General features: G+C 38.1%; 1 protein-coding gene across 5 annotated transcripts; it reads left to right on the top strand.

Annotated features, from left to right (window-relative positions):
• Window positions 1-2,496: 2,496 nt before the first annotated feature.
• Window positions 2,497-27,440, top strand: LCA5 (lebercilin LCA5). 5 transcript variants are annotated; one of them, XM_060752953.2, is made up of 10 exons: window positions 2,497-2,698; window positions 6,271-6,379; window positions 9,150-9,239; window positions 15,889-16,265; window positions 17,818-18,347; window positions 20,193-20,330; window positions 21,769-21,865; window positions 22,313-22,455; window positions 23,476-23,611; window positions 24,174-27,440. In XM_060752953.2, exons 4-10 carry the CDS (start codon window positions 16,070-16,072, stop codon window positions 24,971-24,973), a joined length of 2,040 nt encoding a protein of 679 aa, XP_060608936.2. In that variant the 5' UTR covers window positions 2,497-2,698; window positions 6,271-6,379; window positions 9,150-9,239; window positions 15,889-16,069; the 3' UTR covers window positions 24,974-27,440. The 5 variants fall into 5 exon arrangements, with proteins under 5 accessions (XP_060608936.2, XP_060608934.2, XP_060608935.2 ...); XM_060752951.2 differs by lacking the exon at window positions 6,271-6,379; XM_060752952.2 differs by lacking the exons at window positions 6,271-6,379; window positions 9,150-9,239.
• The last annotated feature ends 295 nt before the right edge of the window (window positions 27,441-27,735 follow it).

Here is a 27,735-nt window from a genome sequence, read left to right on the forward strand (position 1 = left end):
GTTTAGCAAGTTACTATAGCAGGTTGTAGCCATAGTGGCAATAAGTGAAATACAAAACTAATTTCCTTTTGCTTCAAAAAGACTGGAGTAAAGAAGTTGTTGAGTAATTCTGCTTTTCTGTCTCCTGTTAGCTTTTTGTTATCTTCGCCACACAGGGCCTCTACTATTTACTTGTTCTTCATTTTGCCATGGACATGATCCCAAAAGTTCTTTTGTTTTCAACCTCTTAACCTAAGCTCATTTTTGCGTGTAGCTCTGTACTAGCTGTTCTATGGTGCTTTCTCCCTTTTTCCATTTCTTGTGCTTGTCTCTTTTAGATGTTAGCCCATTTGAAAGTTCTTTAGACATCTATTCTGGTTTCTTTAGACACCTCCTTTCACCCCTCATTAGAACTGTTTGAAATTGTTCCTTAAACAGCTCACTTTTAAGAAATCCCCATCCATCATGAACTCTCTTCTCTTGATATAGAATGCTCCTCCTCCTCCTTTTCTGCTTGGTCTATTTCTCTGAAATAGGTTAAAAACTTCTATTACTGCATTCCAAGTCATAGTTTCCAAAATGTATTTTTTCTGAACTTTTTGATATAAAACATTATTACTGATAGATCAATTCAGAGAAAAATGATCTTTAGTAGCTGTGAAAAGTGGATTGAACTTGCATGGATCTTTAGTTGACCTTTCAAGGGTCTCTAGTTGATCACTGCTCTGAACAGATGTCATGACTAAGCCTTATTCCATCAAAACAAAACTTGCATAATTGGCTGGCTGGGTATTTTGGAAGAAGCATAGTTTAGAGCACAAATTGGTCCAAGCACACACACACACACCCCCGCGCGCCTCCGTTCTGCTCTCTTCTGTTGTCTTTTGACTGACTAACATGATATAAGTACAGTACAGTCACACATTTTCTCTCCTTTGTCTAACTTTGCCCAGGTGGGCAAAATGCATTTTCAAATCTTTCATCATTGGCTATGCTAGTTGGGACTGATGAGAGTGGCAATCCAGTAACATCTGGGGAGGGTTACAGTTTTCCCATCACACACCATGGCTTCCAAGCACAACTGCATGACTTAAGTGGGAAGGAAGTCCTCTGAGCCAGACCTTGTCAACCAGCTCTAACATAATTGCTTGGGAGTTTGCCCCTGGGATCTCCAATATACATCTTTGCTTTGAGCATGGGTGCATTTATCCAAAGGAATGGGCATGGTATTTTTCTCTCTTAAATTGAAAGTAAAATTAACCTGCTGCAAGGTAGGACTTATGAATAAACAGTGTTGACAGGTTCAAAGGAAACTATTAATCTAAATTTTACAAAGTCAGTAATTAACGCTATGAGTAGAACAGTTTTCGATGAGTAGTAGTCTCTGCCAGCTTAGTATGAAGTTATCCTAGTAACCTTTACACAAGGAGATACTTTTAAAATTCAGCAAAAACCATTTTTGCATATTTATCACATGATTTAGACACAATCATCAATACATGAAACTGGTATGCTTACCATCTAAACAAAACTAATATCACTTCAGAAAGTAAAGTGAAACAGCAATTGTATGCCCTCTTTACTAGGAGTAATCCCACGAGCATCTAGAGACGCACACAACTAATTGAGACAAACAGTGCTTAAATATGGGTATATACTTTTGGTTCATTTTAAGAATTTCCCATTCGATTTCTTTCACTCTTTTATTACAATCTATAATTATCAATAACTGCATTTCCATTTTAAACAATAGTATCATTGATAGTTAAAATCCAACTGGGTGAGGTCTGCTATTTTCCTGCATTCCGAGTACAAATGCAACATAGGGCCCTTCCACACAGCCATATAACCCAGAATATCAAGGCAAATAACTCATAATAACTGCTTTGAACTGGATTATCTAAATCCACACTGCCATATAATCCAGTTCAATGGGGATTTTATAAAGCTGTGTGGAAGGGGCCTGAATTGCCCTACTGAATATTTGATTTTTTTAAAAAGATGGATTTTATACACATTAAAAGAAGTTATGCTCCTAAACAATAGAGGCTAAATCCAGTATAGGTTTGTCCCGGAGCAACCCCAATTGAAATGATAGGGACACCAGCATTATTTGGCTGAGAATTTATTTATTTATTCAATGCATTTATCTGGATGCTTCTAAGATCTACAGAGACACTCACTAGAACACCTCAGTAAGCGAGAGTCCAAAAGTGGCAGGCTAAAACCCAGAACCTCAACCAATGGCTGCCATATGTTCCAGTTCAAAGCAGAAAATATGGGATTTAATTCAGCTGTGCGGACGGGCCCTGGCCATAGCAATGATCTCTCCTCCCTCTGAGAGAGACAAGGAAGCTCTCATCTCTTTCCCTCCCCCTGTTTCTTGGAATCCTCCCGCCGACCAATGGGAGGGCTCCCCTGCTTAGCCGAATGGCCCAATTGGCGGGCCCGCGCGCCGCTCCTTGGCCTCGCCTATTCCGGCCGACGCGCACGTGCCGGATGGGATTTCCGGCGAGGGTTTGAGCAAAGCAAGCAGCCAATGGGAGCGAGCCGGAGTGCCTCCTCCTCCTCCTCCTCTTCCGCGCGCCCGCCCCCCTCCGCCCCGCGCGCGGCCCGCCCATTTCCTCCTCCGCCCCGTTGCCTTGGCATCTGTTGTCAATATCTCTCGCGGCGAAGTCGAGGCCGCTTTAAACGGAGACTCAGCAACCGTTTGGTTGAGGTACGCCGAGGAGGCGGGGGGAGCAGGAAGGCCTCAGGGGGTGGGGGGGAGGAGGGGGAGGGGGATTGCTTTGGGTGTAAATACGCTTCAGAGCTCAGCCTGTGGATCCATAGTACTTGATACTGCAGTGGTTCTTCCTAGGTCCATGATTTTGTCTGTAGGGGATATGGGCAACTATCTATTTCATAGGAATACATTGCCTCCTAATCCTCACCTTCTGGTCGCTACCCTTGCTGGATTTAGGGTGATTCTACACTACAGAACCGATGTAGTTTGACACCACTTGAACTGCTATGCCTTAATACTGTGGAATCCTGGGAATGGGAGTCTCCCAAGGCCTCCATCCTTCCCTTCCTGACTGTGAGAGCCGTTCAGCAGTGGAACTCTCTGCCCCGGAGTGTGGTGGAGGCTCCCTCTTTGGAAGCTTTTAAACAGAGGCTGGATGGCCATCTGCCAGGGGTGCTTTGAATGCAATATTCCTGCTTCTTGGCAGAATGGGGTTGGACTGGATGGCCCATGAGGTCTCTTCCAACTCTATGATTCTATTACTCTATTCCTGCCAAACTACAGATCCCAGCATCGCTTAGCATTGTACCAGGGCGGTTCAAGTGGTGTCAAGCTGCATTAAGTCTACCCATGTAGATCAGGCATTGGCATAGCCATATTTATTTATTTATTCATGGCATTTCTAGCCCGCCTTTCTCAGCCCTAAGGGTTGACTCAACAGATTGGCAACAATTTGATGCCACACATTCATAAAAGATACAATTAAAAATATTCAACATAGCACTTTAAAAACTATACTTAAAAAAAACATTAAAAATCTAATCACCAGAGTCATCCTGTTAAACTCATTGTCTAGTAGCATTGTTGGGCCGTTCCATGTTTGTTCTTCATAGTTTCATGTTCATTGATTACGCTGCGTTTTCCAAAGAAGAGCCAAGTCTTTACTTTTTTTTGGAAAGTCAGGAGAGAGGGGGCCAATCTAATATCCCTAGGGAGGGAGTTCCACAGCCGAGGGGCCACCACTGAGAAGGCCCTGTCTCTCATCCCCGCCAGATGCGCCTGTGAGGAAGGCAGGATCAAGAGCAGGGAATCCCCAGACGATGTGATAGTCTAGATCAGGCATGGGCAAACTTCGGCCCTCCAGGTGTTTTGGACTTCAACTCCCACAATTTCTAACATCTGGTAGGCTGTTGGGAATTGTAGAGGTTGAAGTCCAAAACACCTATGGGGGGGGGCAAAGTTTGCCTATGCTTGGTGTAGATGCACCCTTGGACATTATGTACAGGACATCACAAACAAATATTATGTGCCTTCACAAAAGCAAACTCTTCACAAGGTTTGCTTGGCAAGAGCTTTGCTTTTTACAAGACTCTACATTCTATAATTAATGCCATTTGACACTATTTTAACTGCCATGGCTCAACGGTATGGAAGTGTGACATTTGTAGTTTGGTGAAGCACCAGCACTGTTTGGCAGAAACTTCTTAGGACCCTGTGAAACTCCAACTCCCATGATTCCATATCACTGAGCCATGGCAGTATAAGGTGGTGTCAAACTGCTTTCATTACACAGTTTAGATGTGTCCTGGCATAATGTAACTTGCCTAAGGTCTCCCAGTGTGTTTCCGTGGTCAAAAAGGGGATTAGAACCCTGGTTTCCAGAGTCATGGTTCAGCATTCACACTGGCTCCTAAAAATATTATTGGATTAAAGATTCTGATAATATAGAAGTATTCAGTTCCCAACCTGGGGTCCCCAGATGTTTTTGGCCTTCAACTCCCAGAAATCCTAACAGCTGGTAAACTGGCTGGGATTTCTGGGAGTTGTAGGCCAAAAACATCTGGGGACCCCAGGTTGAGAACCACATTAGAAGATAAACTTTTAAGTGAGGTTTGCAACTCTATGCTTTCCTTATGCAAGCAGTGAGTGCATTGCTGTGCAGGGGCAACACCTTGAACACCTGTTATACAATTGTGAATTATGATAAAATTTCTAATTCTAAATAAATATTATGACATTTATTCTTAAATGGAATTGTCTTTACTTAGTCTTCTAATAATCATTATAGCTACTATTCACTGTTTATTTATTTTATTGTGTCAGAAGCGAATTTAGGGTATAATGTATTTAAAAACACAAACAAAGTTAAAATTTGGCATTATACTAAATGTCCTTTGAACAGAAGCTGGCCACTTGAAGTGCCTCTCGTGTGGCTGTATAAAGATCCTCCATTGTGCATGTGGCAGGGCTCAGGCTGCATTGTAGTAAGTGGTCTGTGGTTTGCTTTTCTCCACACTCGCATGTTGTGGGCTCCATTTTGTAGCCCCATTTCTGAAGATTGGCTCTGCACCTTGTGGGGACATGAGAGCAGTCTCCCCGCAAAATCGTAACACATCTGAGCATCCCCTGGGCACCATCTTTGTAGACAGTTGATTTTCTCACACCAGAAGCGACTTGTATTCACTGTTAAATCATGTATACATTTTTAAGGGGACATCTACTATATGTGGTGAGCCAATGAATTTCACAAGATTTTCTTAGGCAAATAATTCTCAGAGATGGTTTTTGCAGTGTTTTCCTCTTAAATGCAGCATCAGGTGTCCATTGGCAGTCTTCCATCCAAGTACCATCCAGGGCTGATGTTGATTAGCTTTCCAGATTAGAAAATATTTAAGCCTTTCCCTTTCTTTTGTCAAATGTTTTATTTCTATACATATTTCCAAAGGAAAATCGGTTAATTTGTTGAAACAAAAAGCATATATTCCTGTTGCGCCTGTAAGATGTTCATGATAATGTGAGTTTTCATATCAGTCATAGATTTGGTTTTCACTAGTATTTTTGGTAATATTTCTGGTGATACAGGCTATTTGCATGTACAGAATAAAGAAATATAGGGCATCTGATTCATTTCACTCATTGAATTAACAGTTTTTCTCAATTGTGTTGGAAGCTTTCCTCCTCTCCCTTCCCCACTTTGGCTGGATTTACACTGGCCTTTATCCCAGGATCTGATCCCAGAGTATCTGTTTATCCCAGATTATCTGACACTGTAGACTCATATAATCCAGTTCAAAGCGAATAATCTGGGATCAGATCCTGGGATATAGGGCCTGTCTGGAAGGGCCCTTAGTGTCACAACAGGCTTGTGAGACCGGTGGAGTTAAAGCAGGAATGGGCAAACTTTGACCCTCCAGAAATTTTGGACCTCAATTCCCAGAAATCCCAGCCATTTTACCAATTGTTAGGAATTGTGAGAGTAGATGTCCAAATCACCTGGAGGGCCAATATTTACCCATGCCTGAGCTAGAATGCATCTATCCCATTGTGAAATTTATAGCTAAATGAAGGTTTGAATGTGAATCTTCCAAGTCTCAGGCCACCACGCAGCCACCGTCTCTCTCTTAATCCTTAGGACCATAAGTGTTTTGCAACGTAATCTTTTATCAGCCAGAACTCTTTTAATCAGATTTGATATGAAGATAAATAGGAGGGAGTGTTCTGGTTCATGTTTCTAGCTGTTGATCTCCACCAAGGTGGGCAATACTTTTTTGTTTTGTGCTCTTAAGGCATCTCTGAATGATGGAGACTTCATCACAGGGCTTTCTTGGCAAGAGTTTTCCCCAAGAGGTTGGCCACTACTGTCCTCTAAAACTAAGAGAATGTGACTTCTCCCAGGTAACCAATGGGCAATTAAACTCTTGTTTCTTTAGTTCTGGTCCAGCACTACCATAAAACACTGATTCAGCTACATAAGTTTTTTCTTAATACTATTGTACTCTTTGCGTTTCTGTGTTTAATCTTGGATGTATTTCAGCTCTCCATTGAAGTGGCACAAACTATCACTTGAATGTTGTTTCTTTACTCCCATATACACCTTTTTGTAATTGTTGTTCGTGCATTTGCATGGCAACTGAAGATATCTCTTCATGCTTTTGATTTTTAATGTCATCGTTCTGTTTCTTGTGACTATTGTGATGCATGATTTACAAAGGTATGTGGCTGATGAAAAAAACCTACTTTGAACTTTGAAGTACTAATGGCATCCAATCTCTAATCTGTGAAAGCTCATCGTACAACAATAGCATAATTTTAGGCATATTTAGTATATTCCCCTGTCTTCTAGAGTGCTTACTCTAGAAATATGTTTTGGATTTACAGCTCAGATGTGTTAGTTTTCTAGTCACGGGAGGCTTGACCATTTTTATTATGCTGTGGACAGTAGTGCGCTCCTTGAGAAGCAACGGTAACAGCATGTTCACTTTTGAAGATAAGATTTCTGTGGCCTTTTTTGGCATTCTTTTTCTTTAATCACCCTTCCATACCACTGTAGAATTAGTAGGTGAGAAAATTCTCTTTTAATTCTTAATGCAGAAGATCAGTAAAAAGCTTAAAGCAGTGGTTTTCAGGGATTAGACTTTATCTTCATTTTTACTGGGTGAACTGATGGATTAACATCACCATTCCTAATATCACCATTTGAAAAACAATATGCAGCTATTCCATCTTTTTCTTCCTTTTTTCTAATAAGAAATCAAAATAGAAAAAAGTATTAGAAAATGGGGAATATCATATATTTTTCTTGTCACTTATTGTCCCCTCAGGTGGCCTGTTGATTTATGGTGACCCCTTATATTTCATAGCGTTTTCTTAAGCAAAAAATATGAGAAAGTTGTCTCTCTTTTTTTTGCCATTTCCTTCCTTAGAAATATAGCCTACAACATCTGGTATTCATGGTAGTCTCTCATTAAAGTACTAACCCAAAATGACCAGCTTAGCATGCAAGATCAGATGGGATCTGGTATCTTTGGAGTATTTAGATGACAGAGCAGAGCTACTTCAGTGCACAATAAAAGCCTTCCGTTGAAGCCCCTGAAGTAAATAAACACACTTGTTAAGGAGGATGTTCACCTAAGCACAGTGGGACCTACATCTAGTAAACCTGTGGGATTACATTGTGAATGTGTGTATTTTGATATTAATATTTCATTTCCTGGATGAAATCAGTTCCGTTCTGTTAGTTATGATGCTGTGCTTTGCTGATTTTAATAAATTAGCAATTTCCCTTTTAATATGTTATCTTGCAAGGCATTGAGAAATAGGAGGACCCCATGTATGCGTAATATGAGGCATTTTGTTATCCTCTGAAATATGGAGTTAGGAAATATAAAAGGCACCAAAATGGGATAAGATCAATTAAAGCCTTTCCACATTTAGAAGTTTAAATTTTGCAGCTCTGCTTGTTTGGGGATTTGATTAATATGTTCTCTCTAGGTGTGCCAATGCTTCTCTGTGGTCAGCTTCCACTGGATGTTGCCCATAGAATCATACTGAATGACCTATGTTTCTCTAGCTATTGTATTTGTAGGCACTCCAACACAATTATATGATGATGTTCTTGTTACATCATCGTCTTTGGTCTTCTGAAGTAAAACGAAGTAGTTATAACATTGGTCGGGGCCACTTCCCAAGAAAGTATGGAAATGACATATACTTTTATGGGTGTAATCTATTTAATCAGTTTACAAAGTACCTAATATTTTACAAGTCTGAAATACATATGTTTAAAAACAGCTGCATTTGCAAACTTGAACATACAGCGCTGGCTAGGAAGTAAGACCCATTGAATATAGTGTCAGGTTCTGATTTGGAAACCCAAAAGTCAGACCCAGGTGCCTCCCAGGCCTCCACCCCTATTTCATTTTTATGCTGATTTTGGATATTCTTTATCTTTTTAAAAGAACAACAATTAAAAGCATCCAGATCATAGAATCAAAGAATTAAAGAGTTGGAAGAGACCTCATGGGCCATCCAGTCCAACCTCCTACCAAGAAGCAGGAATATTGCATTCAAATCACCCCTGACAGATGGCCATCCAGCCTCTGTTTAAAAGCTTCCAAAGAAGGAGCCTTCACCACACTCTGGGGCAGAGAGTTCCACTGCTGAATGGCTCTCACAGTCAGGAAGTTCTTCCTCATGTTCAGATGGAATCTCCTCTCTTGTAGTTTGAAGCCATTGTTCCGCGTCCTAGTCTCCAAGGAAGCAGAAAACAAGCTTGCTCCCTTCTCCCAGTGACTTCCTCTCACATATTTATACATGGCTATCATGTCTCAGCCTTCTCTTCTTCAGGCTAAACATGCCCAGCTCCTTAAGCCGCTCCTCATAGGGCTTGTTCTCCAGACCCTTGATCATTTTAGTCGCCCTCCTCTGGACACATTCCAGCTTGTCAATATCTCTCTTCAGTTGTGGTGCACAGATTTTAAATGTAATGGTGTATTTCTGCTGCTGCTGCCAGAAAAGAAATCTCTAAGCCTCATTTTAAAAAGGGCAAGCATCAGCCAACTGGTAGCTAAAAGTGACATTTCATTACTTTCAGCTGCTGAAACATGACGTTGCAGCCTGCCAAGGGGACTATCTTATCACTTAATTATTCCTTTTGTTGTCCTAGACAAAAAAGTGGGTAACATACTAACAGGAACAAGCTATTCTCCAGTTTTTATCAACCAGCATTGAGTGGACTTTTTTCTACCATTCAGAGGTATGAAATCTTTCTGCTTTTGTCTCTTTCATATGCCACTGAAACAATGCCATCATTTCACTCCCATTTGTACCTATTTGAAAAAATGCCACTATTTTAGCATTAGATTAAGCAAAATCATTCCTGTTGTCAATATGCAAATGAATGGTTTGCAGTCCCTTTCCAATTCTCAAACTGTTGAATCATGTTGAGTCTGCATTGAAGTGAATTAATTTTCCATTTGTATTGTCAGAATTGCAATGTTACACTAAGCAATGTCGGAGTTGCGACCTTTTGCCAAGGCGCTCAAGACTTGGCTGTTTGGCTGTGCATTTAAGTAACCGGATCAAATTTTGCCATAGTCACTGCTGAATGTTTTTATGTTGAATGTTTTATGTTGAATGTTTTTATGTTGAATGTTTTTATATTGAATGTTTTTATATAGAATGTTTTATATTGTGTATAAACTGTTTTAAATTGTAAGTCGCTCGGAGCACCTTGGTGGAGAGCGACTAATTAAGAAATAAAGTGATGATGATGATGATAATGATGAAGAAGAAGAAACCTAAAATAGAAAGTTGCACTGATTTTTATCGTGAAGAAGGAAAAAAAGAAACACTTTCTAACAGCAACTTAAAGTCTGATTTTTATTTTCTTTTGTGGATATCAGTTCACTTTTTCAGGTGACATAGAGAATGATATTAGCCTATTAGCCTATCTTAGCCTATTTCTTATGTGGTAAGAATTGGTTAGAATGTAATGGAGCCCAGAAGGGTTTTTAAGGTGATCTTTCTTCTACCCTGTTGTGGCTGAGATATTAGATATAGGCTGTAATCCTATGGATATTGACTATCCAATCTCACTGAATGTAGTTGGATTTATTCAGGGAGAGAACATAAAGCTTCAAGTCGTAATCTTTTGCATGTAGTGATGCAGAACGCATGCACACTATAGAATTAATACTGTTTGACACCACTTTAACTGTCATGACTCAGTGCTGTGGAATCCCGAGACCTGTAGTTTTGCAAGGTCTTTAGCCTTCTCTGCTAAAGAGTGCTGGTGCCTCGCCAAACTACACATCCCAAGATCTTATAGTATTGAGTGATGGCAATTAAAATGGTGTCAAATGGCATTATTTCTATAGTGTAGATCAGGCATGGGCAAAGTTCGGCCCTCCAGGTGTTTTGGACTTCAACTCCCACAGTTCCTAACAAACTGCCTGCTATTAAGAATTGTGGGGGTTGAAGTCCAAAACACCTGGAGGGCCTAAGTTTGCCCATGCTTAGTGTAGATCCACCCGTTTCCCTAAATAAAAAGTTTGTGTTCTGTATATGTGAAATATGCATTTGAAAATGAAACCCAGGAGACAAGTTAGCATTATTAGCTATATAACACCAAAGAAAGCCTTTCATGACTTACAGTAACCATCTTGTCTTGCTGTTATTTCCGTAGATTTGATTTCTGCCTGTGTCTGTTACTTGCATGTAAGTCTGTAAATGACTGGAATTTTGAACAATGCTTTTGAAAGTGCCAAGGAAATGTAGATAACCTTGAGGATTTAACTGGTGTGTGCTGAAATTAAAATGACTTCATAATTAAATGAAAGTGTGCCATGATAGTTAAAGGCAATGGACCAAGAAGTTTTTTAATTATAAAAGTCCTTATACTTGCTGAAGTAACTCAAATTTCAAAGCAATTCATTAGCCTCCAAAATGAACAGTTCTTCTTTAGACTGATGAAATTAGTTTACAAGTTGGCAGGGCACCAAACTGGGTAAAGCCTGCCACACTATGTACTTGATTTCATTTAGGGGGAAAAATGCATTCTTAATTTATAAATTCCTCAAATTGTCCAAGTACTTGAAAAGATTCTTAAGAGGGCTTGAAATTTATTTAGCATTAGACCAACAGATTTACCTTATAATACCACAGTAATTTAACAATAGAATATATTTTGTAGCCTGCTGCTGTTATCTTCCCAAATGGTTTTTCTGTTAAGCTTAGGGAACTAGAATAGCATTTTGACAAATATTGGTTAGTGCACTTTCTTTCAAATAAAGTTTGTCCTTCTAATAGATTGTAAAGACTTAGTAGCCTTTACCTCTTCTGTCTTTCTTTGATTCTAAGATTCTATCAATTGTAAGAAGCACACTAATTTCAGTACCTCCAATAGGAAAAAAGGCTGTCTATGCACACACACACATCATCTACAATTTTAAGATGCACCTCATTTTTAAAGATGTTTATATGGGAAAATTGTGTCATAGAATTGAAGAACTGCAGTACTTTACCAGTGTGGCATATTACAAAATGTAAAGATTGCAGAACACAATCGAAACAGAAGATACTGGAATTAAGCAAGCTAGTTAAACTATATATATATGGTATGTATATTGAGTAATCGTACACGGAAAGGAGAAAAATGTTGGTGTATGTAAAAGGGCCCCCTGGTGGCACAGCGGGTTAAACCACTGAGTTGCTGAACTTGCTGACCGAAAAGTCGGGTTCAAATCCGGGGAGTGGGGTGATTTAATGTGCTATATATGTAAATTTCTTAAATATATTTCCTGGCTATTTATATAATATCCTTCAGGTTGCTTTTGAAAAGTCAGTTAAATTTATCATAAATGTCTTCTTTAATCACCTGAAGTGAGGAAGATATCTATCAATAATAAAGGAGAACATCTGTAGCAGCCATAATTCCTTGGGGAAATTCTGCTAGACATTTCAAAATTTGACAGAGCGCTCTTGATTAAAGTACAGGTTGCAGAGGTAAATTTCCTGAGGATAGTTTGAACAGGGAACTTCCTTTAAATGAAAGGGGAAAGCTAAAGCACATTAAAAAAAACTGTGGTAGATGCCATTCTTTGGCAGTATTTTGGGTTGTCATGCAAGTGTCAATGGCCAATTTCAAACTGATATTCCAAAGCATGGGGCTGCCATAATTCATAGGGGAAAAATTTAAGAGGCAGAGAAAGGTGAAAAGTCTCTGAGGCACTGCTTCTACTATTTTCATGCAGGAATTAATAGAACGAATGTAGTTTGACACCAATTTATCTACCTTGGTTCAGTCAGTGCTATGGAATCTGGGATTTGTAGTACCACAGCTGCCATGATTTCATAGTACTGAGCCATAATAGTTAAACTAGAATCAAACAGCATTAATTTTACAGTAGATATACCCTGTGTCATCAGATAACATAAAAATGACCAATTGCAGCTTTACTTCCTCACCCTGAATAATTCCAACTGAATTCATTAAGATCGGATAATCAGTATACAGTGGACTCTTGACTTACAAGCATCCCAACTTAACAGCATTTTGAGTTAAGAGCTGTCACTCAGTACAGGTTTCGCTTTGACATATGAGTAATTTTTGTGTTAAGAGCTAGCGCCAGAGGGAGCGTGAGAGTATGGGGCTTTGGGACTTCAAGGGAGCAGCCTCTGTGTTTCATGCTCTTGTCTGCTTTGGAAGATTGCGGTCTGCTTTGCTTATGTCCACTTTAAGGAACTTTGGGTTAGTTGATTTTGTGTGGTTTTTATTCCTGGCATGTTTGGCTTCATGAAGAGGGGGGGGGGGGGGAGAGAGAGAGAGAGAGAGAGAGAGAGAGGTAGGAAGGCTGGAATGAGTACAGTAGGAAGAAAATGATGCTTCTGCCTCTGCACTTTGTGCTTCCTTGCCACAACTCTCTGTTTCTAGCATTGTAAAGTTGATCTTATTTTTTGTTCCATGTGCATTTATACACTATTTGTTATTTATGAAGTACATTTTCTTATTTAAAAAAATCTAACAAAAATGGGGGGGGAGGGGGGGCTGGAACAGATTAATAGCATTTCAGTGCATTAGAGATAAAAGCAATTTGGGTTAAGAGAGCTCAGTCATGGCACAAATTAAACTCTTAACTCACCGTACCTAGGCTTAGAGGTTTTAAAAGACGCTGAGTAAATGTGAGATCTCTCTTTAAAGTACTACTCAATTGGATTCCAGGGATAGAAAAGTGTGGGAAAAGAGGCCCCATGAGCTCATTTTTGACTAGTAGGTACAGGCACATGGAATATAGTTCTCTCACAAAATAGGTGAGACCTCTTTGAGTTTCATATACATTCTAATTTCCCCTGCTTATTATCTGTTGAAAATATTATATTGTCTACATTTTTCTTCTATTAAGTGTGTCCAACTTTTAAAATAAGAATTCCATCAAAAAGATGCTGAAGCTGGTATAATCATGCCACATTTTTGGAGTAGTTCTACTGTAGCCATTTTAAATTAAAAAGGACTTGAACTACAAGCAAAATGAGAGGGAGTGCAATCTCATCCTGTAAGATTCAATGTACGTTTGGCATGAGATGGCACTCTTCCCTGAGAGTGAATGGAACAATAGCCATCAGGAATATGCACCCTATAACGCTGGGGTGAAAAGTGGTAAATTAGGGTGAATAACTGATATCCAAAAGGAGTAAAGATATGTGAGGAGAATGCTCTTTTTACCGATTTAGTCAGGAAACATATTCAGCAGTATTCGCTATGCAGCAAAATACAACAAAATGGAAAACCCACAAAGCAGTGATACTGCAATTCAGCCACCTCCAAAGCGTGAAATACATTATTCAGGTTGTCAATGTTGCACTGGCTTCTTCATCAGGCAAAAATGTTAAAATCATATAGGAGGAAAAAGGTGAAGACTCATATGTCTGAAATGTTACTTCATTGTCAGTTAAGAAGTTGTTGAGGGATTTAAATGCAGACAGATTCCCCTTCCCTTCTTGGCCATGAACGGACTAGGGATTTGGCGAAAACATGGGAGTCTAGGGTTCAAATTCGAACTCAGTCATGGAAACTCACTGGGAAATCACTCTCTCAGCCTTGGAGGAAAGCAAAAATAAACCCACTCTGAAAAATGTTTCTCCAAGAAAACCCCGGTAGGTTTGTTTCAGGATTGCCAGAACTCAAAAATGCCTTCAGGCACACAATAGCAACATACATTTTCAATTCCGTTATCAACAGAAAAGTTACTTTCCTTGAGATTCTGCTACCTCTGACCTGTGTTAACCAAACTGCTACTTTCTTAGGCAGAGAAAATGGAATTTCTCAGGAAGTCTCTGAAATGAACTGACAAAATCAGTTTCTTTGGAAGACTCCCTGAAATTTTGAATAAAGGTGAATTTCAGACAACCTCTTTCAATCATGTAAATGTTGGGATAACTTTCCTCTGGAAGAAACCCAATGCCTCTGCAGCTTGGGAAAGCTATGTGATACCTTCCAAATGCTTTGAAGAGCAACTCCTGTCAGCTCCAGCCTACTAGTATCATCTGGCAGTTAAAATCCAAAACATAGGCTACTGTTCCTTTGAGGCATTTCAAATCACTATGGGAGAATACAGCAGAGGCAGAGATCTTTTTCCTTTTAATACAATTTGAGATGACCCACTCAAGTACCATAACATTATATACAGTATATAAAATAACATAGACAACTGCCTTAATCTGACTATGAAATCCAATGCTATCTCTCTTTACTGGACTGATACTTCTTTCACAAGATTTCCCATAGGAGCCTACCTGGAAAACACACGATTATATACTGAATTCATAATTAACAACATTTACTACAAGACAAGATGTTTTCTGTTACCTTAGTTGGCTGTTTAAAAGGATTAGATGAACTTAAGGAGCATATCCAGTGACAGCTTTTCTCTATAATAGATATGTGAAGCCTGGATATTCCAAGAAGGTCTAAGCTGGGAATAAATGGGGCATGACCATGCCTTTCATGCTGTGATGTTGGACATTTTGAGTAAAGAAAATATTTGGTTTCTATTCTCCTTGATCTTATCCAAACAATGGGACATGCTATTTGTTTTTAGAGTTCTCACTATGCTAAAAATATTAAACAAAATATTATGCTGCCACAATCTTAAATATTAGCCTATTTGAAGCTTGAGTGCCTTGCTGTTTTTAAATTAAAGTAACACAAAATTTATAACACAATGTTTGGTGTGTATATATATGTGTGTGTGTTCATGCATTTTAGTTTTGGGGTTTTTGTTGTTGTTGCAATCAAGTCAGATTGCAAAAAAAGGTGACTCTATTAACTGGAAACCACCTGAGCCACAGTTATCAGGCCTTGCAGACTCAATGCCATGGCTTCCTTTATGGAATCAGTTCATCTATTGCCATCCTTTTTAATAAGCATTTTTTCTTTGTGTTGTGTCATTTTGTCTCATGATGCATCCAAACTACAACAATTGCAGCTTAATCAGTTTGCTTCCTACTGGAAGTTCAAGTTTTATTTTTACTAGAAGACATTTATTTATCCTTTTTATAGTGCATGATATCTATAGAACTCTCTTTCAGCATCACATTTCAAGTATTTTCTTTCTCTATTTTATGTTTTCTTTTATTGTACATAACAAATACTATATGATCCATTTTTTCAGTGATGCAATGTGCTGTGTTTTTCTTTGTGTTTCTAATAATATCCAAAACATGCTTATTTGACTGCAGCTTTTAATTAACTTCACGTCTCTGATATATACATGTTGGCTTATTTAAGTAGAGGCTTATTTAAACATCAGATGCCAGATTAATTAGGCACTATATTCTTTTAACAATGTTTTTGAAATTTTATAGTTCTAGTGAAAAACTAAGCCCATTTTCTTCTCTGAATTTAGATAGAAACAACAATTCCGAATGACAGCTGCAGATTGCCAAAGTGAAGCCAGCAATTCTTTTTCTGAATGTGAGTGAAGAATTGTTAAGCAGCCTGCAGTTCTATCAGGAACTGCCCAAAACATCCCCAGAAAAAAATGAATATTCCTTGAGGAACAGCATTCAACATTATTTTTATTTACAATGGGAGAGAGAGGAAGAAGTCTGGACACTGGACACGATCAGAAACCAGACAGTGATAAAAGCAGTGATTCATATTATTCTGATGACGATTCACCTTGTGCCTCTGATCATTCGCCAATTATTAGCACTCGGTCCACAAACACTAGAGAAAAAAGCAGTAAAGCAGAAAACTTGAAAAGCCTTGCACATTACCAGGGTAAGTGGCTGATAAAACATGATTAATAAACCTAATACAAAAGGTAGAATCAGTTCACTGAACTACAATTCATTATAATGCCTAAAATCTAGGTGTTGCTTTAAAGTAAGAAAAAATGTAATTTACTTAGACAAGGAAATATTTCTCATATTCATACAAATTTTCATTTGCCATACAAAATGCTGGAAGCCTACTTTGGGTGTGAAATACACCAGTTAACTATATTTCAAATATATAGTTTATACTCTGCATTATAACAAATGTAGCAATTGGTATTATGTAAGAAACATTGTTGTTTCGGAACCTACATCTAATATTGCATTGAAATAAAAGGCTTGAAATCACATTCACATTTTAATCAGTTCTCTTTAGGCAGGACTAACCAGTCAGTTTTAGCCTATGAACTAACATTTTATTGGTTCAAATGATTTTAATGGGATTTGATTTTATGGCTCTATCTATATATGTGTTTTCATGGCCTTATATTTTTATCTACATATTTTAACTGTGGTGTATCCTTACTCAAGCCTTGAGGAGTGGCACGTAATACATGAACCATTGTTGTTGTTGTTATCAGCATCATCATCATCATGTGATAAAGAGAGGGAAGATTTTCCTAAAATATCAGCTGGGGGTGGTAGAGAGACCCATCAGTTACTATTCCCTTTACTCTTTTTTGTGATCTTGTCTCTTCTCTCCTTTTCCCTCCAACATAATTGCTAATAGCCTCATCATTGTGTAGAGGAGAGAGATGGGTCCAATATAGTTAATGTTGATTTTTCTTGTGTGGAGGGTTTCATCAGAGAAATGGCACTGGGGAAAAGGCATTAATACCCTTCCTGCAGTCCCTGTAATACAGTGGTTCTCAGTATGTGGGTCCCCAGGTGTTTTGGCCTACAACTCCCAGAAATCCTAGCCAGTTTACCATTTGCTAGGATTTTGGCACGTTGAAGACCAAAACATCTGGGGACCCACAGGTTGAGGACCACTGCTGTAACAGGTATGAATACTTGCCTCCCCATGGGTATTTGTAAGCTTTAAAAGCGACAACTTGGAGATCCACTCGGCTTTTCTACCTGATTGGTTTAGTTATTGAACTCTATTAGAAGGCTTTTTTCTTCTAAAGATCACTTCAGTTTTTAGGAACCAACTACTGATGGAAGATTTTCCTTGCATTTGCATCAGAACTACTATATGGCACAATTATGTTTAGTTGAACTTCATTGTTGTATAGCTGTTGGCTGTAAATGCTGTGATGGCTACCATTTTGATAATTAATCCTGCTGAATTCAAACTCCCTTTTCAAGCAGACCTACAGAAGGTAAAAAACCTGAAATTGTACAGAATTTGTTTTGTTCTAACATTTTCTGGAAATGAGTCTACAAAGACTCTTTACATCCAGCAAAGGATCCAAATGTTATTGTTTACTAAGGGATGGTAGGAGGCATACTTGTACGCTAGCAGAGAAGAGGACTTGATCCTATTTAACTGTTGCACGTAGGAGTGGCATGCTAATTCTCCCTAACACCCGTTCTGTTATGGTTTGTTGTAGCCACCAAGCAGATTGCCTCTAAATATGCCCCCAGCAAAAGAGGAATTCGCTGGGGTTTCAGATCCCAGAGCCTCAACAGGGACTCTCCTGCCAAAGACATCAGCTTGGTAACCAAACGCGTGCTTTCTGCCAGGTTGATGAAAATTAACGAGCTTCGTAATGAACTGACGGAACTGCATGTCAAACTCGATGACCTGCAGAAAGAAAATAGGGCACTGAAGCGGCTTCAGTACCGACATGAGAAAGCCCTCCATAAGTTTGAAGACACCGAGAATGAAATCGCTCAACTCCTGGCGCGGCATAACGAGGACATGCGAATACTGAGGGAACGCTTGAGGAAATCTCAAGAAAGGGAGCAGATAACTGAGAGAAAGCTGAAGACTTCTGAGGAGGAGCTGTACAAGGTCAAAGGCACCTTGCAAAAACTGAGGAGGCTCGCAGAAGACCGGCACCTCCCCGAACGTGATGAGCTGGCAAAGAAGTTAACTTTAGCAGAAAACAGACTAGATGACAGCGAGAAGAGAATTAAGGTGAAGGGATTATATGAATTCCAATTTTAACATATAAATACGTTTTTAATTGTTTTGTACCACCTTTATATGAATATTCAAGTTAAGATGCAGTGGAGGAAAAAAAATCAAAGTATGACTGTAGCAAATGCTAATTTCAAAAATAATAGGGCAGTTTAACCTAATAATGTCTGTGATGTTCATTGGACTTACTGAATGTTTAATATTTTAAAATTTTCACCTTTAGATTAAATCAATATTTTGATAGCTGGAATATTAATTAAAATAATAGGTGACAAACTAAAGCACAAGCTCCCAAACTACCTTTATTTCCAAGAATGCTTCCAGGATGCACATGAGTCCTAGAGGCATTAATACAAATTAGAAAATGGTAAATCACTGCATTTGTTTTGAAGTGCATCTAATCACTCAGAAAAAAATGTAATTGAAAGTTGCTAGGTTAGAAGGGGGCAGAATGTGGCTTCGGAGCAAGGGGGGCAAGAAGGGATGTTTTGCATGAATATGTATGTGTGTTTAAATCACCAGTTTGTTTTTTGTAAGATAGATGTTCTGTGGTTTCTCTGTGAGCAAATATGCAGCATGATATTAGGGCTCTGACTATCTTAGAGACTAGTGGTCTCTAAGCCACATTGAATTGTTTTGTTTTTTTTCTAAATAAGTTTCTTAAGCTATCTCACATGGGGCCCAACATGTTTTGCCCATTATAGAGCCGTGACTATATTTCTGCCTGTTGGCTACAAGTGTTTCTTTCTTTATGGCTCCCTGTGGACTGGCAGCAGATGCCTCGGGGAGTGGCATCAGCCCACGAGCCATCACTTTGAGCAGCACTGTGTTAGAGCAAAAATCACAAAGAGTGATTTGTGTTTTGGAATGCAAATCTTATTCCTGCCATGTGCTTGAAATAGCTCCTTGTAGCTCCACCAATTTATCTTTGGAAAAATGAGAAACTTGTGACTGGCCATGCCTATCATGGCAGACATTTTGGGACTGGGGAATTCCCCCCTCCCAATAGCAATCATTTTGGAAGAACAGCCATTATACAGTTCCTTTTCATTCAGTTAATAATTACATTTCTCTTTTTTAAACATTCAGATTTGTTAAACCTCATCAGAAATATTAACCTCTTAAATGTGTAACCTCATATGCACTTAAGTAAGTTTGAGTAAAGCCATAGAACTCCATGCATCACAGGGGTGCATCTACAGTTCTTCCATAACTGGAAAAAGTTCTTGATCTATTTTCCCAATTTATATACTTGGTTGGGAGCTACAATCTAGGGGTAGAGTTGTAGTCAGAAAATGGGCGTTTCCAGAGACTGGTAGTGATAGATTTAAAAAACAATATTCATTAAAGAAGATTGGGAGAGTGGCATTACAGAGGACTAGTGAACTGGCAAAAACAACATCCCCACTTCCAGTCACTTCTTCTGCTTCCATTCATGTACATTTTCCTTCCAAACCTTAATCTTTGTTCCAACCCTTAATTTTTAGAACAAAGAGAGAAACTGTCCTTTGAAATTACATTATTAGTTGAGTTGCTAGTTTTTATTAAGCAGCTTTATGGTGGTTTTACAGTTACATAGCAGGTGATTACTTTTAGAGATAGAGATTAAAACTACGTTATGCTGGGTTCACAACCAAAATAAATCTAAGGCTTCAGCCAAGCATTGGGACTGGGGAAAACACCGAGTTCCTCCACTCCCCATTATAGGCTCCCTTTGCTCACCAGAGCAAGCCGGAATCATGAAGATGAATTTTCTTTGCAAGTGTTCTTCCAGTGATGTCCATGTTTTACACTATTTTGAATTTATAGTAAGGGATATTTCTGATATATATTGTATTGTAGGACTTGGAGAAGAACCTTGACCTTAGTAACAGTAGTTTCCAGAGACAGTTACATTCTGAAAAAAAGAAATTATGTGAAGCACAGGAAGAAAATAAAGTTTTTCAAGAGGAGGTTCAACGACTGAATCAAAAACTGAAGGTAAAAACTGCAAATTTCTGGTAGCCATTGAATTAAATGTTCTTCAATATAGAACTTTTAATAGAAGTTGTTCTTTTTCATTTCAGATATTCTGGCTTCTGTATAATCATTTATATGGATATGTAGCTTTCGTGTAATTTATTGTGTTATGTAGTCATAATTTAGAACAACAATGATGCATTAATCAACCTATGACTGATTTTGGTCACAATATTTTTTCAGGTTACTCTAGCCCAGTGTTTCTCAAAATGTGGGTCCCCAGATGTTTTGGCCTTCAACTCCCAGAAATCCTGGTGAACTGGCTGGGATTTCTGGGACTTGTAGGCCAAAACACCTGGGGACACACAGGTTAAGAATCACCACTCTAGCCTGTTCCTGGCATTTTACCAGATACAAGGTACATGTGCAATGTATACCATGGTCAAGCCATCTTGGCTTTTATCTACTATCATTCTGCAGTACAGCACCACCCCCATAAGAATGGGACCCATATCCTTTCCTCATACCCAGAGATCTTACTGTATATCTGTTCTAAAGTGGGTAATATATATTAATGTGTATGTGGAAGTGTAATTCCCATGTGCCCATGCCATAGCCAAATGAGGAAGGCTGACTGAAATTGTGTTCCAACAACATCTGGACATCATGCATTTCCCATATCTGTCCTCTGAGCAAAATCCAGATGTACTGCTAAAATTGAAGGAGAGGAGACAGTAAAGGGCAGTTGACATTTATTGAAAGAGGCAATTTTCTTCTGCATGCAGGGGATATCATCTTATAGATCTTCACTTCCCAATTTTAGGATATAACCGTTGAGTCGAAAAAGACTTGATATACAAAAACTCTTTTTAAAAATGTTTGATAAGATGGAATGCAGATGCATAATTCCCCTGAATGAAAACTTAATAAAATAGAACCGAGACTGGGCCGCATAGTCTCCATTCTCACTTTCTCAGGATAAATGGAAATATTTTCTCTAGAATTGTCAAGAAGATGAAATGGCTAAGAGTTTCTTCCCTTTTTCATTTTTTTAAGGGAAATAATCTTGTATTTCTAGATTAATCTAGGTTTTTTATATAGTAAGACCACTCCTTGGAAGTTATTTTGTTGCTCCCTCCCTGAAGAGTGGATTAATCTTTGAGGGATATTGCCATACTCTCTCTGTCTCCAGTAATAGTGGAAATCTGAGCCAAATTCTTTAAGTGAAGTACCCTCAAAAAGAATATAGAAAGTTTCCAAGCAGTCCTACGTTGAAATATTGCCAATTTATTTGTTTAATTTCTTTTGGGGGAAAGCAACTTAAAATACGTCTTGCAAAAATAAAACATATTTGTATATCATTACATGAAGAATCGTATCAACATTGTACAAGGCAGAGAAAAATCTACAAAGAAAATATTTTTGCTTAGAAAAAACCAAATTCTCTCTATTTTATCAGGAGAAGGAAAAAGAACTTGAAGCAAGAAATATATATGCTAATCGAATGTTGAAACCGTCACCTAAAAAAGATGCTGATACCACACCAAATAAAAAAGGTAATCATTTTCTGAAATTTTATAAGCCCTGTTTATGACCAGGTATACTTTAGTGATCATAAATCAATCAATAATAATCAGTATGTTCTACAATTTTTGGAATTTTGACCTGACAGTTTGCCCTTTGAATGTTTAGTTATTTGTCTTTTTTGTATTGAACTGTAATCTGAAGTTGCATATTTGAAAACTGAAGTAAATGTGCACTTAGTACAATTAAAGTGCAAATGAAGTGGGTTGACATATTAAAGAATAATCTTAAATACACACTCCTTGATAGGGAATAAGAAGTAGCCTCCAATGATCTGTAATTTTACTATGTGAAAGATTTCCTAAAGGTTTCCAAAAATGAGACACTGAGTTTATGAGTATGTTCCAGCTATTTAGATGAAGAAGGAAGTGACATTTACATCTCATCATAAATTGACATGAATATATTATTTATTGCAGTTGTTAAGAAGAACAACAAAAGAGAAGCCCAGATAACAAAGGGAGTGCAGACTTCTGGCTTCTTATCCCCAGTAGATTTTCCTTTGCCCCCAGACTTCATTTCTGATGAAATGCCAGAGGAAAAGGAGGATTCACTCAAAATGGTGAGTTTGGTCTCCATTTTATAAGTGACTTTTCCCAGGATACAGGTTAGAATAGGTTGTGTTGGCTTTTGTTTGGAAAAGGTGCCCATGGACCACTACGAACTCATTACTAAAAGAAATTAAATAACACTATTTGAACGTGCATCACCTATCCGGTGTAAAAAGGTATTTTGGTTTTATTTACATTATTTAGAAAGGGGGCTTAATTGGCTTAGAGCTGACTAAAAGTACAGCATGATATTGGTTAGGGAATTAGGGCATTCATCCCCATTATCAGAAAAGAGTATTTGAATGCTAGGATGAGGTCTGGGGCTCTCCTTGTGAGAAAATATATTGGAATTTATACTTGCTGGGGGGAGTCAAGGTTTTTGGTTGGATCCAGACAAATGATCACATAATTTATGCAGTTTGGAAGTTCTGTTGAGTTGTGTCAGCTATGAACCTGAGAAGTAGCAAATGAGGCAGGAAGAGAGACTTAAGTAGAGGCACATTTCCTGAACAGGAAGAGAAACTGTTATGGTTAGTAGTGTGGAAACTGGAGAAAGATCTTGTACCTTGAATAGCTAAGCTGAAAAGAGAATTTCAGCAGTTGTTGGCTGTCATACAACCAGGGGATAAGCAACACTTACTAAAATCCCCCCTTTTACATGGCTAATGAAGGTTCAGAAGCCCTCCCCCCAGTTTTCATGCTGGTAAATCCGATACATATACTGAGCCTCCATTTAGGCCTTGATCTCTCAGCTTTTCTTTCAGCAATAATATCAGTTGGATTGAAATGATCTAATGCTGAAGTGGATTGGAGTTTGGCCTGGGTTCCCATAAACTTGACCAAGGTCTGTTTCCCCCGCCTTTCTTCAATATAATGTCACTTTTGATGTTGATTTCCACTGATTTGAGCACCGGAATATCCATTGATGTAACATCTTCACTTAGGAAATATTAATATAATTTCCTTGAGTTGGGTATTTATTCAAATGTGTTTTAAAAAATTCTTCCCTTACTGTATTTGATTTCTATAAGGATCCAGTAATAAACAAAGACTGCAATGAACAAGCAGAAGATTTCCAGGAGGAAGAGAGCAGAGAAAGAGAAGAGAGATGGAAAAGTGACCAAGAAATACAGTCTTTAGAAGAAAGAGCCAAGAAACTGAGAGATGGTAAGAAAATTCACTTACAGGTTTAAACTATCAGAATATGAAACTCACACATGTATAATTTACACACTAATAAACATATGGACTTTTTCTCCTAATATATTAAATTAAAATAAATTATTCTAACAATTACTATAATTTATACTTTTTTTCTTTAATTGTAAAAAAAGCTCTTGATCTTTTTAGATTTTGTTTTTTACTCCTGTAAATAAAATAACAATTTCAAGTGTCATTTTGATTTTTTCAATCACATATTTTTCACTTGAGACATCCCCTATCCCATAGCACATATAAACGCATCCTTAAAGCTCCCATTCCCACAATTCATCCCCAAAGCTGCTTGGCAGCAACTTTGGCTACTGTCTCCAAAATTTTGGTGGCAATCTGTAGTGCCATCAGAAAACATGGCTGAATTTTGGAAGTGGCTTGTTTTTGGTTTAGGTGTATACAAAAATGGATTCAGGCAATTCCTTGTGATTTGTAGATCTCACTTTGCTGTTGTAGAAAATATGGGGGGAACCCATAGAAAATATGTGGCTTTCATTGTTCTCTTTTTAATAAACAGAATGGGAAAAAGAAGAAGTGGAGAGAAGGAAGAAAGAAAACAGTCTTATTCTAGAAAAAGAAGAACAGCCAAAGATTGAAGCAGTAATATTTAATCAGGAAAATAGAACACAAAGTAGTGAAAGAACAGAAGAGGAAAGACGAAAGGAGATTCTGCTGGCTAAGATGTATGAAATTGACCGAGAAACCCAAGTCAATATGAAGGTCACTTCCCAAGAGCATACCACAAATTCATTAACTACACCTTACTCCTTGGAAAAAAGTAACAGGTCGTACCAGATTTCAGAGACAACAGAGAAATTTCTCAATGGTTTTCCAGAATATGACCAACGTAATAAAATCACAAAAGGGGAAAGCCAGAGACTGCAGAATACAGAAACTACATATACTGATTTGACATTTGGTAGCTATGTACCTTCCTTTGGGAAAACGTCAGGAAGGCCAAGTTGGCTCAATCAGAAAAGTGACTTCCTAGATGACCTCCCCAAGGAGAATGTAGGGCTTGATGTGAAGAAAGAGAGGAAGTCTAATTTAATGGAGCAACTCTTTGGAAGCAGTGCCAATACTGTTGGTTCACCAAAGATAAATGATTTGGACCTTTTCCGACAAGATAGCCACACAGACAATAGCTCTCAGGATAAACGCCCCACAGTCAGAGCAAAAGATGATGCCAATCTTTTCTTTGGCGAAGGAAAGAGCTTGAACCCCAAACGGCACCGACTGCAGCATGCAGCAAGTAAGCCAGCAGTTAAGGCTCTTGATTATTTAGAAGATGAAATTGAAGAAGTTTTGTTGCAATGATTGTAGTGTGTGAAACTCCAGATGTGCAATGAATATTTTATATGCTATTTATAGTTTTACTATCTTTTCAGATATTGTTATATGCCTGAACTGACTGACATATATGCGGAAAGATTAGGATATTTAGCCTGGGTAGTGGAGCTCCTTCTATGGTGTCCTAAGAGATTAAAAGTGGTGGCCTCCTTAATATAATTTATTATGTTTTGCCTCAAATACCCAAGGACCTTCCAGGACTGTTTTCTAAATGGTTTCTTGTGTGGTCCTTTAGAAGTTTTGGACTGTAATGCCCATCAACCCTAGTTAGCACAGAAGGCGGTGAGAGATTATGGAAGCTCTGGTGCAGCAAGGGCTTCAAATTGGTCACATTGAAGGCAAGACAAAAAGCCTCAGTGGTATTTTCGTCTTTCTATGGAAAAAGCACCCTTTTTCCCTTAGTTATATATGGGATACTTTTGTCTAGCTGACAAAAATATGACTGTAGAGGAAAAACTGTCCTTGTACCTTATTCTTCCTCTTATCAACATGTTGATCTAATTTTGCATAGCAAATCCCATTTCTTTCTTTGGAATATCACTACATAAGCAGCTACAGTTTCCGCAGACATCCGTATGAGCACTCCATTCAGTAGAACAAATGCAAATCTGTATGGAGGGCACATAATTATGTATGTTGTGAGGATTTTGATAATTTTATATTCTGTTATCACATACTTTCTGTTGGAATGTTTGACAAAAAACCTTTTAAGACCAAACCAAAAAGTTATGTAAGATGACTTAGAATTTTTCTTAATTTATGGTTAGACACAAAGCAGCTATACCATAGCAATCCCATTTCATAGCCTACTCTGCAATAAATATGGTGTGAATTACAATCTGGAGTAGCATCTACTTAGTGTTATGAAATGCTTCAACACAACCTTGGACAAATACTCCTGATGAATTGTAACCAATGTCTGTTACTGAAAGCGAATGTTAAAACTAAATTATAAAGGTAAGGGCATTGCTGGCTATTAAATATGCTGGCAAACTCAGTAATATCGGAGCAAATACATTTGTTAAATGCTTCCCTCCTAATTTCTCCTTTCAAAAACTCATTGTAGAATATTTAATACATTACTGAAAGCATTGCATAATATGTGTGAAAGCCTAGGATTGGTAACTTAGTGCAATTCATGGCCCCATAGTTTTAAATTCAGTTTTGGAGAAGTGTAAAATCATTTCATGTGGAATCTTTTTTTATTTGAAAATATTTAAACATATTAAGCCAAGGAATTAGTATAGTTCTGCCTGTACAGTTTATTTTGACTACAGACTACCAATGATAAAGAGTCCTACAATTTCCATACTGGTGTTAAGTGTGGAACACCTTTGCCATGAAGAATTTAATAGCTGTTGCTGTCTTGGAGACTTCAGGATGGGAATAGGTAATGTATCCTTCTCTGGATATTGTTGGACTGCATCTCCCAGCAGTGCTAGCCAGAGTAGATGGGGAGAATTATGAGAACTGCAATCCCAACACCTGGAGGATGATATTCCTATTTAATGGATAGTAAGCAGAATATTGTAGTCTCTGGTAGGAGGTTACAGAAATCAGAACTGGATGCCATGCCCATTGCTCACTCCCACCTCAATGATTTCAGCAACTTTGCAGAGAAGGAAATTAGAAGATATTGTTCCACATTGGCATCTTGAGGATTAAGGAAATGGGATGGAAACTCTTAGAGCAGATTCAAGGAACAGTGAGGAAATGACAGGTCTTTCCATTTGCATCAAGATTGTCAAGCTGTCTAACTGCCATATTAATGTTATCTAGAACAAGCTTAATTGTGAGATGCCATCTTTGCTTGAAACAGACTATTTCAAAGTACTCTTTAGTTTTGCCAATTTCCCAAATCACTAATTTAGCTTCAATTTAAAACCCATGGGGCGAAAGCCCTTGAGAAGAATTCCCTATAACACACTCACAACACAAAAGTCTAGTGTGGGGGTTCAGTTTTATTCTTCTATTCAGTACGTAACATGTATGGATTTTGTTTTTCATGACCATATTAAGGCTTCCAATCTGAAGCTTTAAACTTTTGTAGACAGAGACCTCCAGTTCCATCTTGCAAACAGATAACTATAATATTTAGTGAGCATCTCACTACAGGATCCTAGCCACTAGTCAGTACTTCTTTACACAAATGTCCTTGCACTTCTTATGCAAAAATAAAGATGTTCTCTTGTAATATAAAGCAAATTATTTTATGACTAAGAAGAAAATAGTGTGTCATTAAAAATAATTATTTTAGGGCAATTCCTGTAGTGACTCTGTAGTCTGTTACCACCTGTACTGATTCAAAAATATATTTATTATGTATTGTTAATTTGTTTTTATAACTTTATATTTTATGTAAAAGTTCTATCTGATGAATGGTTGTTGTTGTTTTTTAACAAAATGATTTCTATTAAAATATTTCTGTGATGGGTTTGTGTTCAGCATATTTGATTCAGCCAAACAGTTGTGGTTGTTTTAACTTGATTCAAATGGCTTAGGATGGGGTTAGATGATCATTTGACCTCATAGCAGTCCTAAGCGATTAGGATTAAACTCAAAACACTTTTCTCTGCTATACTGGTATGTTTCTGCCTCTTACAACTTTGATCTACTATTAAGGCCATGCTTGACTGCAGTAGCATATGTCCGTTGCCAAAAACATATCACATGGGTTGGGAAGCACAGATGGAGCCTTGCTCTTATCCAACATACTATAGCCCTCAAAA

This window comes from Anolis sagrei, chromosome 1 (assembly GCF_037176765.1).
Source record: "Anolis sagrei isolate rAnoSag1 chromosome 1, rAnoSag1.mat, whole genome shotgun sequence".
NCBI classification, from domain to species: Eukaryota; Metazoa; Chordata; class Lepidosauria; order Squamata; family Dactyloidae; genus Anolis; species Anolis sagrei.

What these genes read in the sequence shown, in the direction of transcription:
- LCA5 (XM_060752953.2), top strand. Translation starts at nt 16,070, where the DNA reads ATGGGAGAGAGAGGAAGAAGTCTGGACACTGGACACGATCAGAAACCA. An exon ending in ACAGCGAGAAGAGAATTAAG is followed by an intron (nt 18,348 to 20,192) that starts GTGAAGGGATTA and finishes ATTGTATTGTAG; the next exon opens with GACTTGGAGAAGAACCTTGA. An exon ending in AGGAGGATTCACTCAAAATG is followed by an intron (nt 22,456 to 23,475) that starts GTGAGTTTGGTC and finishes GATTTCTATAAG; the next exon opens with GATCCAGTAATAAACAAAGA.